Genomic DNA, 19,502 nt, shown 5'->3' on the forward strand with positions numbered 1-19,502 from the left:
ATCATGTTTTATTTATGTGGTTTGCTTTAGTCATTATTTTATATTGTTTTAGCTTAGGCAATAGGTAGGCACACATTTGGATCTTTGTCAGATTAAGCAGGCTTTTTAAAGGTTTAAATTAATGTCTTTTTTTGTTTGCATCCACTGAAGCTGGGTCCTTGAGTCTGTCTTGGTAAGAATTTCCACAATGAGCACTGCCGCAGAAAGAAAATTTATTAATCTGCGCAAGCGCCTGGACCAGCTGGGCTACAAGCAACCACTTGGCATTGAATCCTTACCTCTAGTTGAAAAACTCTTCAGGTATTTTCATTTTAATAGATCTCTGTGTGCTTTTCCTTTTTTATTTCTATTTAAAGTACTACATTTCAGAGCCCAACTTCAGTGTTTACAAAAATGTTATCCAAATATATTTGCTTTAGGATTTATATTAAATTTACATTTTGATCTTTTTTTATAATTTCTCTGTATCTTCCCATCAACACAGTTTTCTGTTTTTGTTAGTTGTCTTGGGTGACCTGCTCATAATGCTAAGTCCTATGTATGCTGTAATGATTTCACAGATGCTCATTGTTCTAATAATCTCACTTTGTGCTCTACCACTTCAGTTGATATCTATTGTTAGTGTATGCCTCGGCAAAATGTAAAAACAAAACATGCAGTACAGTTTTGCAATACATGCACATTTTACTATGTTTTATCTCTTTAGGGCTGGTTCACACCTGTGTGTTCCACTGCAGATTGACTTGCAGCCAATTAATTTCAATAGGCTGCAAATCGCACCGGCCACACAAAAAGTGCATGTACTACCTTTGAAAAAAAACGTGCTGCACAAAATTGCATGGTACTGCGGTACCATGCAATCTGGTGCCCATAAATGCACTGTTATCATCTGCATCTGGGGTGCTGTTAACATATTGGCACCTGCAGTAGAATTCAATGGCAGTGTGTTTTGAATGCAGTGCAGGAAACATACATGGAATGCATCTTTCCTTAACTGCGTTTTGGTGTGAAGCGGCCCTTTAAAAACGGAAATAAACCCCTTTTATCAATCATGCAGCACAAAGGACTGGTATTGATTAATGATGAGCTAGGGCATGTTTAGACTAGGATCCGAACCCACTTGTGTGAACCCATCAGGAAGCTGTTAGCTGCAGAGGCTAATTATCTACGTCCAGGACATTCCTTCTCCTGCAGTTGCAGGTATACAAGGGACATCCTACACGTGACGGCTGTCTGGTGGGCTTGCACATATGGATTCAGGTCTTAGTCTGAAGCATGTCTGAGCACATCACTGGTATGCAAAGACCATGGATTATATATTGCTATTTTCAGGTGATTAGACATTGGCAAAAACCTTTGCTAGGACCACCTCTAGAGCATACAGTATAACCCTGCCTACTATGTAAGGCTCCATATTTTATTTTTTTTGTTTTCCTTTTTCAAACCAATAAAGTTGTATAATCCGGCTCTATCAACATCTGACTGCTTATTGTCTTGCACTACCTTGCAGGATCAGTTATTCTCACCGTATGTGTGAGGAGCACTTTTGGCACTGGAGCTTGCATTATAGCGGTAGTAAAACGCAGACATAAAATGTGCATACTAGCGCATTATGTAAAACTTACCTTAAAACGAAGCCCTCTAACCGTGAGCTGTCACCGCTGTAGAGGCTTCCATCTTCATCCATCTTGCTTCTAGGTTTGCAAGCTGCGTTCTGATAGGCCGGGCTGCGATGACGTTGCTCCCGCTCATGCGCGCGGGAGTCCCATGTCATGGTATACAGCTCTGAAGGAATGGTACGGGTATGCAGTTTCTTCAGAGTGCATGTGCCAGAATAAATGAAGAGAGAATATCTCATAAAACGGTACATGTTTAGGAGATATTCATTTTACCTACTGGTAAGCTTTTTTTATAAGCTTACCTGTAGGTAAAATTAAAAAACAGAGTTTACAACCACTTTAAAGTAGAACTATAGAGTGTGTGTGTTTTTGGATAAAGTAGTGGGTGGGGTGGGGAGTTATACTTTCTGTCCCATTGCCAAAACAGGAAGTGAGAGGAAAGGATAAGTTCACCTTTTAACAAAAAATAATTGCACATTTTTTTTGCAGGTGATTAAAATGTTTATTTACTTTGTTTTATTTACCCTTTTTTGGGGGGGTAACCTGGAAAGCATTGCACCAGCGATCAGCCGATCGCTGATGCCATGCTGGACTCTTACGAGACTGTTGGTGCAATCACTGACAGGGAGTATCCATGAACTACCACAACGCCATGATAGTTCATTGAGAACTACAAGCCAACAGTAGCAAAGGCTGTTGGTACTTGTAGTTCATTGATTCACTGGGATCTTTGAATCAGTGATGCGGCAGTGTGGGCGGAGCCCCGCACGGCCACGCTCTCTTTGAATTGTGGCAGTGAGCCGTACTTGACCCACACAACCGCGTCATTGAGAGATCCCTGTGCATCAATGAACTATTTGTGGGGGAGATCAGGGGGCGATGCTGAACATGTTACACCCTAAATAGGGGTGTAACATGTTCAGAAAAGTAAAATTACGCTTGAAGATAATCTTGGGGCTTCCAGGTCACCAGAACTAGTGTCCCCATTGGAAGGTTTCCCCATTATTACTGTTCTGGGGACAACCCAAAATTTTGGATTTTCTTTACTTTTCACTTTTGATGATAACGGTAAACAGAATAAATAGAGAGGCGGTGGAGGTAACATTAAAAATCTGTCAGGTGTTCTAATCCATCTAAATTGTGTCCAAAAATTAAAAAAAAAAAGGTTTTGCCTTTTAGTTATACTTTAAGCTCTTAACTTGGCACGAATTGCATCATGTGAATTTAGCTGCAGGGTGCCATACATTTCCAGGGCTATGGTCTATTTCTATGGTTCCCAGATCCCTTCAGGGTTATGCCCACTGATGAACAAAACCTGGCACTTAATAGGCCCAGCGTTGTGGATAAAGTAAGACAGTTTCCTTGTACATGTGGACTCTTATTCCTAGCTTTTTTTTTTTTTTTTTTTTTTTTTAATTAGCTTTTGGTAAGGTACAAAATGAGCCTGTAGGGCATACTCTGGCTCCAAAAAACAGTTGAAATTACCAACCAACTAACAGTAACACACTGCACTAACCATCAGTACCATTCGGTGGTGACCTGAACAGATTGCCAAATAAAAGACAAAAGGAGATTGACATCCTAGAATAGTCATGCTCCATATCATGGGGATGCATGAGAAAGTAGTCAGAGGGGGGCTGGGAGGTGTGAGACACCTCAGAAGGAGTTAGCACTTTACTATGAGGCTGAGATCTTAAAGGTAGAAGCAAAGCAAGAGGTGGGTCTAGTAGGGGGTATACTACATTAAGCAGCTGTCAAATTCGATTCAACCAGACATCCGAAACTTTATTAAATTTCTTTGAACACCTTGAATAATAAGTAGCTTTTCTATAAGGGAACCACTGACAAGCAACATCCATACTGCAGTGGTGGGACCAGTTGAGGTTTTCCAATGTAGCACTATCCTGGCATAGAATAGTAATGAACCATGCAAAGTGCGCACAGCTATTGTATGTGCCAAGTCCTCAACCAGTCCCAATGTACAGGTTTCTACTAGGGGAGGAACACAGATAGTAGGCAGTGTAAAAGTTAAAGCAAGCACCTCCCCCCCAGTAGGACTGTGTGGAAGGACATGACCACAACATATGCATGTAGTTAGCTTAGGGCACCATACACCGCCAATGGCTCCTGCTGCTGCCTCCATGACCAATGAGGAAAGAGAGCACCGAGGAAGGCGCTGGGCACAGCACTGGATCAAGATCGGGCTCAGGTTTGTATGTAGGGGAGCTGGGTGAGATCCTATACATGGAAGGTTTTTTTTTTTTTGTTTTTTTACCTTAAGGCAGACAGTGCATTAAGATAAAAAACGTTCTACCTTTTAGAACCACTTCAAGAGATACAAGCTATGGCCTTGCGACAAATGTTTTTTTTTTTACTTTGGTCAAATTAAGTGCACACTAGCCTTTGCCTAACAGCACCTGATTCTCCACAGCCAAATCAGATCCCTAGGGGTACTAAAAGACTGGCTAAGTCTAAAAACTTTCTTCCCCATACACCCACAGGTTGTGCACTGAGGTTGAATATGCCGTGAAGTTTTCACTCCTCCGAAACCTTTTGTTGATATTTATCCAATAGAAAAGGATTTTAAAAAGAAACCGTCTGTTTGAGTAGTGGAGCCTACCATTTTAGTTCTCAATAAACACCTCACAGTTTTTTATTGTGGATGTTCTCTCTCTTAGGGATTCTGTTGATGGCCATTTTGAAGCCCTTAAAGCAGAACTTCACCCAGAAAGGGAAAGTTCTGCTTGTCTTCCTTCCCCTTTAAGTTTTGGCCTTTGTTGTGGTGTGTGTGTGTGGGTTTTGTTTTTTTTTGTTTTTTTGTTTTTTTTTTTGTGGTGGGAGCAGGTACCTGGTTTGAATGGTACCCACTCCCATTTCCGTGGCTATCCTTTAGCCAGCTGTATGTCCACTGAATAACCCAAGAGTGAAGTCCTGGCTTGTACAACCTTAGTATTAGGTCATTGTGTAGAACTGTTTTAAATGTCTTGCTGAGATCGAGATTGTAAAATTGAGGCTGTGTCCACCGCACCTCCCTGGTACAAACATTGGTGATATGGTCAGAAAATTCATTCAGATTAGACTGACATGGTCAGCCATCAGTAAAGCTTTTGGGTAAAGCAAGCTATGTGTTTTTAAGTGTTCAACAATCCTTTTCAGGAGTGATTCCCTTAAATTGACTACAACTGATGGTAAACTCACTGGCCAGTAATTGCCAGCTTCTACCATGCTGCCCTTTTTGTGTATAGGTACAGTATCCGCTGTCCACCAGTCATGGGAAAGTTCTCCTGTTAGATGAGATTAATTAAAAAGATCCATTAATTGTTCAACAACTATACCTCGAACTTCTCTTAGAACGCTGAGATGAATACCATCAGGGCCCATTACTTTATTAATATTTAACCAAGTTAATTCCTCTGCTAACTTGTTTCATAGAGTATCCCAGAATGATGGTACATCCATATAGATAATGCTAAATGAGTAATGCACTTGACTATAAAAGTTACTGTAAATCTGCAAGAATCCACCTCAGTATTGTGAAAGTAATTGATTGTATAAAATGAAAGTCGGTATGCGCAGAGATTTTCAATTTTTCCATATCCGAAAAGCTATTGTATGACCTTGCCTTATGTTGAGCCATATAAGCCCTTGTCTGACATTTTGGTTTGTTTGCATTTCACAGTGACCTTGTTCATACTACCGAAAGCCTTCGGAATGCTAAGTTAAGTGTTAGCAAAAATGAGAAGGAGAATAAGAATTTTGACTCTGTGGTAGAACCATATAAGGCAGAGAATGCAAGACTTGTCAGGGAAAACAATGAGCTGCACTTGGACCTCCTGAGGATCAAAGAGGAATCAGACCGACACATTAAAGGTCAGACACTGGGCCTGAGAGTCTGACATGTCTGCTTGAGTGTTTGTCTGTGTTGCCAGGTAATACATGTCATTTTAACAGGTTTGTTGTGTCCCAGGATGTCCTCAACAGTCTTTAAAATTGTGATTACTTTAGTGTAGGTTGATGTATATTTAAAAGGTGCCTGTCAGAATAGTTGTCACAAATGAGGCTCTCTTCCCACGCTAGAATTGGCCATTACTTGACTCCTAAAGTCTGGGCTAGTTGCTGTGGGGTTGATTTTACTAAAACCGGAGAGTGAAAAATCTGGTGCAACTCTGCAGAGAAACCAATTAGCTTCCAGTTTTTTTAAAACTGGGTTAAAAAATTTTTAACTTTTTTTTTTTTTTTTTTTAAAGCAGATTTCGACTCACACTGTAAACAAATAAGTCAGGTTCTACTCACTTCCCTTTGTTGGCAGTTACCTTAATCTGCATAACAGTGGCAGAATGGGAAAGTTCCCTCCAAAAGGATCTTTCCAGTGCTGGGATACGCTTCTCCTTATTTGAGCATGTGAGCAGATGTCTGGAGCCTTGTCCTGTTTTTATGATGGCTTTTTTAAAAGCATCTAAACTTGTGTCTTGCATAGGTTTTATGTCCATACAGATGCGCAGAGCATTCTGGTTAAGATGCTGAAACACTCATGCCACTTATGAAAACCATCTAACCAAATTGGCCTTAAAGGGACTTCTATTCTTTTAGTCCTAAATTTTACACTAATCAAGAATGCCAATGCCATGGAGTGCTTGAGCATACTCCTGCATCAACATAGGTGTAAGGAGAGGTCGGCTGAACTCCATCCTTCTCCGTCATCTACTCCAGTGGTAGGTTCCCCCAGGGCCCTCAGACCCTGACTCTGACAGTTTATGCAGCTTGAAGTCCGAGAGAGGCGAAGCCCTTTGGTCAGCATTCTCTATCAAGGCATACCTCCACTTGGGTAGTTTTTCTTCTCTGGCATTTAGGTGCAAAAGGCTTTCCCTTTCACTCACATCCTTTGCCTCTGATGCCCCTTTCAGCTACTCCTCCTTATCCCTTTTGTGCTCCAGCCCGTGTGTTAACTTGGTGCCTTAAATTGTCCCCTATTTGGACCACCCTTCTTTCCCTCAAGGAAATCCCTTGCCTTTGGGATATGATAAACCATTCATGGTGTATGGTACCTCTCAGATCCCCTCCTCCAACCTATTAGGTCAACGCGTGACCAGCTCCAACTGTTCCCTACCTGTCACCCTGGGGTTACCTGCTATTTTTCAATCTTAGTTCCTCTGTTCACCCTAATACTTTACCTTGGCATCCCCGTTTATGGAGCGCTCAGAAAACTTTCTGCAAAGAGAGCTTCATGGATCCTTGGTAACATCTTTCCCAAAGGCCAAACACCTGCAAAATCTGATAGGATCATGTTTCACCTGACTCAGGCGTTGATGACTGCCAGTCACCTGTTTGCCAGCTTAGTTTCTTAAGTACAGTAGGTCCACAGCCTTTGTATCCTCAGGTCTATCATCCTGTTGGAGGACCCTTCTCCTAGGGTTGTCTGTCTCCCTTCTCTTCTTTTCTCCCAGTCCTCTTCAGCCCCCTTCTGAATGGAGAGCCACCATCAACCAGACTGTCTATTTCTTCAGAAATGGTAGTCCCTTACATGTTTGGGCTGGTTTCCTGGTTCAGTCTTCACTGAACATCACTTAGTTGCTGTTGTGCCCCCACTGAAAGAATGGGAGTTCTGCATGTGGCAGAAAAGGTAACCTGGTCCCTGCTCTAAAGAATGCCGAGTCTTCACAATAATCATGTTGTCTCTTTTAAAGACTTTGCCATAGGAAGCCAGTAGCCTTTGGGCTGAGCAGAGAGGTTCATACACCTAGATGTGCCTCAAATACTGCATGGCAGGCAAAATGCACCAGTCTTCTGCTCCAGAAATCCTCTGCTGGAAACCAAACTGGTCTTGTGGACTTCGAGGGACTTGTCCACTTAGGGCCAAGTCCTCTTTTCTTGTTAGTTCCTTAACCTTTTAGGGAACATGCTTCAGATGCTTTCTCCTATTATGTCCTATAATGGGTGAGCTCTCTTAGCGCATCTGAAAAGAACTCTGCAACTGACCCTGCAGTAGTTTGTGGGGTCCTGAAACCTTTGTAGACCTGTATCTGGAGTTTAGTAGAACTCTTCTAGGAAGCTTCTAGAACAGCTGTGAGTGCCAGGGAGGATGTATAGTCTTGTCCTTTTGGTTAAATGACAAGCACCAAAAAGTCAGAACAAAGAGCAAGGCCTTGCATTCATCTCTCTCCACCCTTTGCAGGTTTACCTCCTATACACATTCTTCCTTCAGTCTCAGTGACTTTGTGTGATCGAACCCATGAGTTTTTGTGTATCTAGAGAGGTACTTCAGACCCATGGTAATTTATTGTGCGTTTTGCTGTTGCATGTTTAACCTGTTGAGTTTCACCTTGCAAGCATAGTTGTCTGGTTAGGCAACCTTCTTTGGCACAAATTGTTTGCGCCTTTTGATCATAAGGTGTCACGGGTTAAAATGGCTTTGAGACGTTCCTTGTAGACTGGCTGGTCTAATCACCTGAAGCTGTTGTCATTGGTCCCTTCTTGGAGTTTTTCTAAGCGTTAATATTTTTTTTTCTGTTGACCACATCATGTAGTAGGTCTTCTTCCCCTTGCCAGAATTTGTTTTATTTTTGGTACAGTCATTGGTCTTGAGGAACAAATTTTTATTAATCATGTCCTTCTTCTGGTCGTGTGGATAGGACCCGGTTTGGGGTTTGGCCTCATACAATCAGATTCTGTTCTTTATCCTTAGGGCAGCTTTTGGGTTGTAGGTAGGTCAGTTTTTCAAATGAGCCTGTGGATAATTATTGCTGCGTTACTCACCCCTCAACTGGACTGACTTTTTTTTTTTTCTTTTTTTCTTTTTTTCGTTCTTTCTTTTTTTTGCTTCAACCGTATCTGCATTCCTGTGCCCATTAGTGGATGGGAAATAAAATAGGATTTTTGTATTGTAAAACCCTTTTCTTTCTTAGGGCAGTCTCCACCTCTGTGTTTCTGTTCATGCACTTGGTCCTGCTTTCTACAAACTGAGGAGTCATAGACAGAGGAGGGATTATTTTGGGGCTGGACTACAACTTATTTAATTGTCCAATCTTCCTGTACAGTATATCCTGATGGTATCTAAATTTCTGTGCCCCTCCAATGAACTACAACAAATAGATTTTACAGCAAGCACAAAAATCCTGTTTTTGTAAACTACACCAGAAAAAAAAAGCACAACTGACATCTGACTGTTTTGGGTAACCTCTCCAATTTTCACGTGTGTATGTGTTTTTGGCTGGTCTCCTGGTTTCTTTCTGTGCATGAGTCATTGAACCAGTGTGTGCATGTAGATTTCAACGTCCTAACTTCACTGGCTGCATGCTTATTCCAATTAACTTAATCAGGAAGGCATGTCCAGAGATGACACAGCTATCATTAGAAGGAAGTCAGCAGTGATGTTTATAGAATGCTTGTTTTATATATTGTTCCTTTATTTCCTTGATTGTTTGTTTTATTTTCTTGAAGACTTGAAAGCTTCTCTAAGAAAACTTGAACACCAGACAGCTGACCTGAAATTTTTAAATAACCAGTATGTCCATAAGATCCGGTCAATGGAAAAGGAGAGTAAAGCTAAAACAGAACGGATTCAGCAGCTGCAAGAAAAGAACCTTCAAGCTGTAGTACAAACACCAGGTAAGAGTTTGCCAGTTGGAAACATATCTTATGATTGTGTGTCTGTTTTTTTTTGTGTCTGTAAACCTTTTTTGCTAATTATTCATTAAAGAGGAAAAGTTATTGTAGCTGCTGTCTTCCAGCAGCCGATTCTTCTTACAGCTGTGGATTGCTGGCACCGCCACCTTGGATTTGAGAGCCAGGTGTGGCTTTCTTGGTGAACCACAGCCTGCCACCCTTTGCATATGTGAAAACTCATGCAGCGCTTTGTGCATGGCGTGCAGCTTCCTGGGACATGTGAAGTGTCCCAGGAGGGAGCAGGGCATAGAGCATCATGCTATTCTAGGTGAGTATTGTGGAAGTAGGGGCAGGTACCAATTAAAATTAGGTAGGGAGGGAACCAACTGGACTTCACTTTTTAAAGTGACGCCATAGATGGCGTTCTGAGATATATGGGTTTATACTGCTACCTTCAGGAGAATTGGACTTTGGCAAAAAAAAAAACCCATAACATAACCATTCCCATCCTACTTGATTCTCCTAGAAAACTAGCAAGAAACTGATCATCTTTTCTTGTCTGAGAAATGTCAACCATCTTTCCTATTTATCAAGAATGTATTTTTATTTTTATTTTTTTTTTTATCTGTTAACTGCAGAGCCAAAATAGTTCCCTTTTGGTTTTATTTGTGGTATGATCCCTTTTGGTGGCCAGATTACATTAAGAGGATGTGGGGCCTGCCTGTACTGTGACCATGTGTAGTGTGTGAATGTAACTATTCACATAGCTACAACGAAAGTTCACTGTTTTTTTTGTAAAATGATTATCTCCCAGATTCAGTTGGACAATGCCACTTTTGTGACATACATCAACCATCAGGGAGAGAACCATAAGTCTTGCAGCTCAAGAGAAACTGACAAGATTTTACCTTAAGAAGAACAATTTATTCCACCATTGTCCACCATGCCGTGCACATTCCAGACATTAAAATCTGTCAAGCTGATTCCTTCAGTCAAAACACCACTCCCCCAAGTCCTGATGTTGTTAAGACCTTTGCTGCACGAGGGGAACATAGACTAGGACCTTCCGGCTTCCAGACTAAACAGAAAACTGACCAAGCCTGTCTCCACGTCCAGTGACCTGCTAAGATAGCTGTGGATGTTCTGGTGAAATCTGGTGTGGAATCATTTTAGCCTGATCTACTCCTTTTCTCCTCTGAAGCCCCTTCCTCATCTACTTCTCGGAAATTATACAGAGGGTATCCTGGTGCCACTCATCACATCGAACTGTCCCATGCATATGTGATTTTCAGACGTCCTGGCAAGACTGTCCATGAGCTCTTCTAGGTTGAGTGGATCATTTGTCTCAAGGACCTGTTTTCCACCCTAGTTCACATTGTTGGCTTTATTGCCATGGCTGTAAGGCCCAGGTCCTCAGGAATAGGGGCTAGGCTTAACCTGAGATTTTATTACAAGCAAGGTTGGCTTTATTATGCAGTTATCCTCTCTTATTATGAATGTATATTCAAGGTATGCTCATAAACATCAAGGGATTAAAGCAAGCTTGTTTTTTTTTTTGTTTATTTTGGCTGCCATGAGAGAGTGCACAAATCTGCAATGATACTACAGTTTCACAGTTTGTAGACGCTGTACTAGTGGAATAATAATGGGTGATTTCTGGTCTCCTCCAATAGGGAGGCCTAAATCGGTGCCACATGTGTTCCTCCTATGGAAATTTAGTGCAATGTGCACCTTTCAAAGAATGTACTCGGTGGGGAGGAAAGAAGTCGGAGAACATCTGACAACAAACAGAAGCCCATATGTGCGTAGCAGTTATTCCTAGATGTAAAAGATGCCAGCAAGGAGGAAGAATTTTGCTTTCTGTCTTGCATGCGGTTATGGGGAGTTTGCGGCGCTTCCCCACTTGCTTGAGTGTGTAACATTCAGGCTTGCTGCCCAAAGACCACTACATGTTGGATAAACCTACATGTTACGAGGCCTGCTGCCTATTGCAGCTTAAGAGGGGGGCAGTTGGTGGACGGCAGAAACGCGGCCCAACCGCACATTTTTGCTACCCCCAACTGCACACCTAAATGACGCTTTACTGTGTTTGCCAAAGCTAGGCATACCAAATTACATGCTACAATTATTTTTTAATGTTTATAGGTGGAAAAAAGAGAAACATTCCATTTAGGCGTCAGCGCATGCAGATTGACCAACCCGTCCCACCATCTGGAATGAACAGCCACCCTGTACCTCAGCCAGAAGATCCATATGTTGCTGATCTGCTGCAAGTTGCCGATGATAGGTCTGTCCTTTTTTGTTCTACTCCAAATAGCAGACTTTTCAGTGGAATGAAAATTTAAATGATCTTACTGCAATATGCAATCTGCTCAAAAGTATAATTCAATATAAAGCGATCCTTTCAAACTGGCATATAATTAAAATACACTTTTGTACATTTTCAGAATTCGGGAACTTCAGCAGGACACGGCCTCTTTACAAGAAAAGCTGGACACCTCTGAAAAAGCAGTTAACCAACTCACGCAGAAGGTTTGCATCACTCTGAAATGTATATATATTTCATACATGTACATAATGGATATTGGCCATAAACAAAACATTTTTTGTCAGATATGGCATACAGTATTTGGTAGATCATAAAAACTGCAATTAACATACAGGTGAAACTTGAAAAATTAGAATATCATGCAAAAGTTCATTTATTTCAGTAATGCAACCTAAAAGGTGAAACTAATATATGAGATAGACTCATTACATGCAAAGTAAGATAGTTCGAGCCGTGATTTGTCATAATTGCGATGATTATGGCTTACAGCTCATGAAAACCCCAAATGCACAATCTCAGAAAATTTGAATATTGTGAATAGGTGCAATATTCTAGGCTCAAAGTGTCCCACTCTAATCAGCTAATTAAGCCATAACACCTACAAAGGGTTCCTGAGCCTTTAAATGGTCTCTCAGTCTGGTTCAGTAGGAATCACAATCATGGGAAAGACTGCTGACCTGAGAGTTGTGCAGAAAACCATCATTGACACCCTCCATAAGGAGGCAAAGCCTCAAAAGGTAATTGCAAAAGAGGTTGGATGTTCCCAAAGTGCTGTATCAAAGCACATTAATAGAAAGTTATGTGGAAGGGAAAAGTGTGGAAGAAAAAGGTGCACAAGCAGCAGGGATGACCGCAGCCTGGAGAGGATTGCCAGGTAAAGGCCATTCAAAAGTGTTGGGGACTTTCACAAGGAGTGGACTGAGGCTGGAGTCAGTGCATCAAGAGCCACCACACACAGACTGATCCTGGACATGGGCTTCAAATGTCGTATTTCTCTTGTCAAGCCGCTCCTGAACAACAAACAACGTCAGAAGCGTCTTACCTGGGCTAAAGGAAAACAGACCTGGTCTGTTGCTCAGTGGTCCAAAGTCCTCTTTTCTGATGAGAGCAACTTTTGCATCTCATTTGGAGACCAAGGACCCAGAGTATGGAGGAAGAATGGAGAGGCACGATACTTGAAGTCCAGTGTGAAGTTTCCACAGTCTGTGTTGATTTGGGGAGCCATGTCATCTGCTGGTGTTGGTCCACTGTGCTTCATTAAGTCCAGGGTCAACGCAGCCGTCTACCAGGAGATTTTGGAGCACTTCATGCTTCCTTCCGCAGACGAGCTTTATGGGGATGCTGACTTCATTTTCCAGCAGGACTTGGCACCTGCCCACGCTGCCAAAAGCACCAAAACCTGGTTCAGTGACCGTGGGATTACTGTGCTTAATTGGCCAGCAAACTTGCCTGACCTGAACCCCATAGAGAATCTATGGGGCATTGCCAAGAGAAAGATGAGAGACATGAGACCGAACAATGCAGAAGAGCTGTAGGCCGCTATTGAAGCATCCTGGTCTTCCATAACACCTCAGCGGTGCCACAGGCTGATAGCTTCCATGCCACGCCGCATTGAGGCAGTAATTGCTGCAAAAGAGGCCCAAACCAAGTACTGAGTACATATGCATGCTTATACTTTTCAGAGGTCCGATATTGTTCTATGTACAAGTCTTGTTTTATTGATTGCATGTAATATTCTAATTTTCTGAGATTGTGGATTTGGGGTTTTCATGAGCTGTAAGCCATAATCATCACAATTATAACAAATCACGGCTTGAACTATCTTGCTTTGCATGTAATGAGTCTATCTCATATATTAGTTTCACTTTTTAAGTTGCATTACTGAAATAAATGAACTTTTGCACGATATTCTAATTTTTCGACTTTCACCTGTACAGCAACTTTAGGAAACTAAAGTGGAAGTTATATCACATGAAAGTGTTGGGGAAAATGTTGAGCTTCAATAACAGACTGACCCCAAGCTTATGTAATATTAGTGAACCTCTGGATAACAAGGATTTTTCAGTGGTTGGACAACATCTTAGCAAACTATAAAACTGTATGCACAACGATGCCATAAATGTCTATATTCAGCAGAAGGCTGGTGAAAAAAAAAAAAACACATTTCACAAAGTTAAAAAAAAAAAGCTACAACAATTGGAACATTGAAACAATTCTCATTCCTTTTGAAAGGACTTTAGAAATTTCATGTTTTTGTGTTACCTTTTATGTTTTTGATTTCTTTCTTTTTATTTACTGCTTTACTACCTGATCAACCACTAGTGATGTGGTTTATCTTTTCCTAAAGTTGTATCCTTCCTGACCATTTTACATGCAGTATCGTTTTTTGAATGTTACCTACTACTGACTGCTAGAAAATTGTTTGTGATGGAGCTCATATGTCTAGTGACTTACCCTTAGCCATTTCTGTAGAGTGTATAGGTTAAAATCGATCACCCACATGATCAATTAAGCTGATTAGTAGAGAGATTTTTATGAATGGGCTGAAGTAAGGAATTGTGTTTAGCAGATATTTTTAATGGACATTCTCTTAGCCAGCTCTCTATAATCTGGTAATGTACTCTAATGGTTAAGGTCTTTATATTTCATCATAGGTTGAATTAAGAGACAAAGAAGTAGAGCGGTTGGCATTAGCACTGGATGGAGGACGATCGCATGATGTAATTTCTCTGGAATCTAGATACAGAAGTAATGAGAAACATGTGGCCCATCTAAACCTTCAGGTATTACTTTGTCCCAAGAGGTGTGTTTTTGTTTTTTTTTGTTTTTGTTTTTTTGTTTTTGTTTTATTTTTTTTTGTTTTTTTTTATTAGTCAAATTCATTGAGGTATGCCATGAAAGAATAAGTGCATTTCCCCCCCCCCCCCTCCAACCTTACAGATCTCCCTCTCCACAGATGCATACTTATCTAGATCTGACACCCATGACCTTTGAGCATTGTTTACATCCAGCACTGCAAGTAGAGCCCCATGGAAGTCTAAAGGGCTAGGGCTCTACTGGTCAGTGCCAGCCAGGAGAGAGGTCTTCTGGCCCTGGGTATGTAAGGGCACTTTGTGTTAGCTGCAGGGTCTACAGCAGCTGACATTGTCTTGCCCTGTCTATGAAAACTCACTTGGTGAATAGACTGGTCAGGCTAAGTTTCAGAAGCTTCTTCATTAACCTCTTGCCGACCGCGCATAGCCAAATGACGGCTTCACCGCGGCCGGCCAGTTCTGGGTGGACCTCATATGACGTTCTCCCAGAACGCGCTCTCCTGCGCGCCCCAGGGGGCGCGCACCCGGCGATCTCCGTGATCACTGTGTCCTACGGACACAGCTGATCACGTGATGTGGTAAAAGGCCAATCACAGGGGCCTTTTACCACGTGATCAGGGGTGTCCAATGACACGCTGATCACAGGGAAATGCAAGTGCCGGTTCTCGGCTGCACTTTCCTCACGCTGTCAGATCGTGAGGAAAGTACTGCCGAGAACCGGCAGTTGTCAGAGCAGGGATCGGCACCGATCATCAGGGCACTGATGATCAGTGCCCTGATGATCGGTGCCCAGCAGTGACACCCGCAAGTTCCGCCCAGCAGTGCGCCCACTAGCTCCGCCCACCCGTGCCCAGCAGTGCCCCCACCTGTGCCCAGAAGTGCCACCTACATGTGCCCAGCAGTGCCACCCACCTGTGCCCCCCACCAGTGCCACCCACCAGTGAAACCAGTCAGTGCCCAGGGGTTGTGCCAGTCCGTGCCGCCAGTCAGTGCCCAGCAGTGATGCCAGTCAGTGCCGTCTATCAGTACCCATAATCAGTGTCACCTATCAGTGCTGCATATCAGTGCCGCCTATCCGTGACCCCTAATTAGTGCTATCAGTGCCGCCTATCCGTGCCACCTCGTTAGTACTGCCTATCGGTGCCCTTTAGTGCTGCCTATCAGTGCCGCTTATCAGTGCCCATCAGTGCTGCCTCATCAACGCACATCCGTGAAGGAGAAAAAATACCTGTTTGAAAAATTTTATAAAAGAAACAAACTTTTTTTTTTTTTCACATTTTTTGCACTTTTTTTATTTATAGCGCAAAAAGTAAAGCGCCCAGTGGCGATTAAATACCACCAAAAGAAAGCTCTATTTGTGAGAAAAAAATGATCAAAATTTCATATGGGTACAATGTTGCATGACCGCGCAATTGTCAATCAAAGTGCGGCAGCGCTGAAAGCTGAAAATTGGCCTGGTAAGGAAGGGGGTATAAGTGCCTGGTAGGCAAGTGGTTAATGTAAGGTTCTGGGAACCATTATTCCCAAGTTTTGTTGCAGAAGGGGCTAACACTGTACAGTTGAGCACTGACCTATTTACTGGGTGGAGTGGAGTGCACCCCACGCTATCTTTCCCATCATACAGCATTGAAGAAGCATCTCTACGACTCCTGCTTGCAAAGAGACACGTGGAACTTTGATGTAACTACCTACAGTGATTTTGGGGAACTCCAGCCATCTGACCTTTTTCTGCTACCACCAGCTGTCCAGGTTTTCTGAGTACCTGAGGCATTGCCTTTTACCCTGACCCTATAAGTTACCTTACTGCATTTGCAACAAGTTTGATTCTAGACAGTGGGAGGTTGGGTCCAGTTGTCTCCAACTCACATACTACTAATGGTTCTGTCAGTATTTAATAAGTGTTCAGCCCTATTTTGAAGAATTTTTACAGCCACTTTTTTAAATTTTTAAAGTAGTTATTCTTACACTTTTGATACTGGAACTGGTGTCCCTATTGAGAAATTTCCTTTCTATTGCTCTTTCAGTGGCAACTCAAATTTAAAAATTTTTCTATCACTTCTATGCAGTGGTCCCTAGGACCAATAGTGATAGTGAATCTTCTGTGCAAATATTGAGCAACATAAAAATCTTCTGGACCCAAAAATGCCACCTCTGTTGGCTGAAGATAATTTGGCGCTATGTTCCCATCTCTGATGATGCTTCGGAGGCTCACAAAACCTGTTTTGTAATGCTGTTAAAATTTGGTTTCAGTCCTCATTTTGTTGCATGGGTCGAACTTTTATGTTCTAAGCCCTTAGCCCATTTTGTAATAAATTATACCATCTCTGAACCATTTGAATTTTTTTAGAGGCAAAAGGCAGGGGTACCCTTTGTTGCCTCACCTATTTGCAATGGCAATTGAGCTGTTGGCTGAAGCCATGCATCCATGCTCAGTGATTCATAGAGTCTCCTTAAACGCACACATTTGGTGGATCCTCCGGAATTAAGGTTAAATGGGTGGTGGTGGATGGGCTTATTCTTGCTACAATGCTTATGCAAGGACCCCAGGAGTTGGACCATTACTGCTTGTCCATCTTTTTTGGATTCATGTTATAAGGGAAAATGCCAGAGCTCATCCTGCCCTCACAGAGGGAGCATAATGCAGCATCTGCAGGAGGTGCTGCAGATGAACCTCTTGATTGCTTTCGTAGAGAGTGGCAAGATCAACTTTCATGGTCAGCATGCCTTGAATACTCATGGCAATTAAATTGATCAGCAGTGGCTGCCTAAACAAAGCTTTCAGGTCTTCATGATGCATTGCCCAGGCCTATCTGCTGGCAGAAATCTCAGGCAGTGCATAACTCATATGGTCACTGAGTTACAGGGGGTTGAGGGCAGATACGGAAACCTTAACAATAGATAACTCACTTGACTACTTGGTGTCAAAGTTAGAGCAGTGGCCCGTGTTTGTCCAGCATGCAGTCAAACTTCTGGGTTGCCTTGCAGCCAGTTTCCTATTAGGGTATTTTAATGCCTTGGGTGTTTTTTGTGAAGGAAAAATAATCTACCTGTCCACTAATGTAGTGCAGATATTGGCTGCAGATGTGTCTGGTCTGACTAGGTGCAGATGTGCACATTGGACTGACTGCCTCTGTTAAGCACCTTTTTACAGAAGCTTACGAAAGGGAGCCTGAGCCACCAGAGGCTGTCTTCTCCCTCCTCGTTGTGCCTATCAAAGTAGATAAGAGGAGGCAGGCAGCAAGTTTCATTTGATGGGTATGCAGATGGACACTCGCCAAAGGGGGACAGGCTGCTCTGGTGTGTGCGCTTTGGTCTCCCCCTGGTGATCACTTTCCTGAGAGAAGAGAAGGTGCAGTATAGTGAGCTGCTGCTATCGCTCACTGTAGCACTCCCTGCACAGTGTTATGCACTTCAGGTTTATGCTGTCACTGTGCAATATGCAGGATCATTGCCTATTTGAGCAGTGTGCACTCACTTGTGCGCATAATATACATGGCCAGGTGCAGGGCCTACTATCTTTATACATAAGATGCCAGTTTGTTATCAAAGAATTCATTGTATAATGATTAGATCATCTGTGTCTTTTAGAATTATTACCTCAAATCGTTTTGCTGTGCTGATTTTTATATAGAGTGATAGGCATGAGCCACTGATATGCTGTTTAAATAGTTTTTAGTAAACAAAAGTCCCTGGCCTTTGCTAGCATTTTCAGACTTGCCTTAGAAAATGAGATTTATCATTGCATAATAATGAATGTTTTGCAGATTGAGTACCTCCAGCAAGCTAACCGAGACCTTGAAAAACGTGTACAAGAGCTGCTGGAAACACGACAGAATGTGACCAGTGAGGTGTTGAACCTAAGCAGCAAGAATGAGGAACTCTGTAAAGAGCTGTCAGAGATCGACCAGATGGCACAGCAACTAGAGAGAGACAAAGAAATGGCACTAGAGACTGCTGATGCTGAGATTGAAGAAGCAAAGGTTGGTGACACTGATCTATATCTGAAGTAGGAGAATTTGAATATCACTATGGGAGTTTACTAATCATAATTGATTGCTTAAAATTAGAGAGTGTTCCACAAACATGCATCTGCCCACTAAAGTCATGATGGAAGGACAGTGCTATGCTCACTGATTATTTCAGGAGTTTAGAGGTTACAGTTACATTGGGCAAAATATTCTCTGTCTTTAGGGTTCTTAACACTGCATGTAAATTAAACACTTGAGCACATCTCCCAAAGCAATCCTCTGGGATAAGTTAGTGAAACATTTTCTATACAATGTAATAATTGTGTTTTTAATGTATATGCCTGGAATTTAAATAATTTTATGCATTCAAATCTGTAGCTTATTTTGTGGAAAAGTTTGCATTTACACATGTTTGTAATGCCTCATCCGTTATACTATGGTTATACTATCCGTTATACTATACATTAAGAATGTGATAACATCACTGCCCCCCAGTGTCCCAGGAAGAAATGGACAGACACAGCAACTTTTGAAAAAAGCAGTTTGTCAGTTGGTGGAAATCAGTATGGCAAGCAAACATTCATAGTGTAAAAAAAAAAAAAAGGAGAACCATTAGCAGACAAAACAGTTGCAGAACAGTCTGAAAACTGCACATCCATTGGATAATCTTCCTCCTTGTATGAACAGTTATGTATATATAGTATTGACTACAGGGGTAACCCTCAGAACATGAATCTGCCAGCTAATGTGAGATAATAGATAAATTGGATAAATATTTTATTGTCATACAAAACAAACTACAGTGACATTTCTTCTTAAAACTGCCTACGTTTTGTTAAATATAAAAACAACAAACATGCTCTCCTATAATCATACACTCCTTTACAGTGCCTTGAAAAAGTATTGATACCCCTTGAAATTTTCCACATTTTGTCATGTTGCAACCAAAAACGTAAATGGATTTTATTGGGATTTTATGTGATAGACCAACATAAAGTGGCACATAATTGTGAAGTGGAAGGAAAATGATAGTTTTTCAAAATTTGTTTACAAATAAATATCTGAAAAGTGTGGCATGCATTTGTATTCAGCCCCTTAAGTCAATACTTTGTAGAACCACCTTTCACTGCAATTACAGCTGCAAGTCTTTTTGGGGATGTCTCTACCAGCT

At 41.9% G+C, this 19,502-nt stretch overlaps 1 protein-coding gene across 1 annotated transcript in view; it reads left to right on the forward strand.

The window, feature by feature from the left end:
* The window catches only part of CEP135 (centrosomal protein 135), an 85,937-nt gene that overhangs the window by 16,914 nt on the left and 49,521 nt on the right, over window positions 1-19,502 (forward strand). Inside the window, exons 3-9 of the mRNA XM_089669277.1 lie at window positions 151-300; window positions 5,299-5,489; window positions 9,057-9,224; window positions 11,367-11,508; window positions 11,669-11,753; window positions 14,205-14,333; window positions 18,128-18,343. Of these exons, the coding sequence (XP_089525403.1) occupies window positions 188-300; window positions 5,299-5,489; window positions 9,057-9,224; window positions 11,367-11,508; window positions 11,669-11,753; window positions 14,205-14,333; window positions 18,128-18,343 (1,044 nt within the window). The 5' untranslated portion in view covers window positions 151-187. The remainder of the gene's footprint in view (window positions 1-150; window positions 301-5,298; window positions 5,490-9,056; window positions 9,225-11,366; window positions 11,509-11,668; window positions 11,754-14,204; window positions 14,334-18,127; window positions 18,344-19,502) is intronic.

The sequence above is a fragment of the Staurois parvus genome, unplaced genomic scaffold (genome assembly GCF_062004578.1).
Source record: "Staurois parvus isolate SC_StPar_1 unplaced genomic scaffold, SC_StPar_1.0 ptg000071l, whole genome shotgun sequence".
Classification (NCBI taxonomy): Eukaryota; Metazoa; Chordata; class Amphibia; order Anura; family Ranidae; genus Staurois; species Staurois parvus.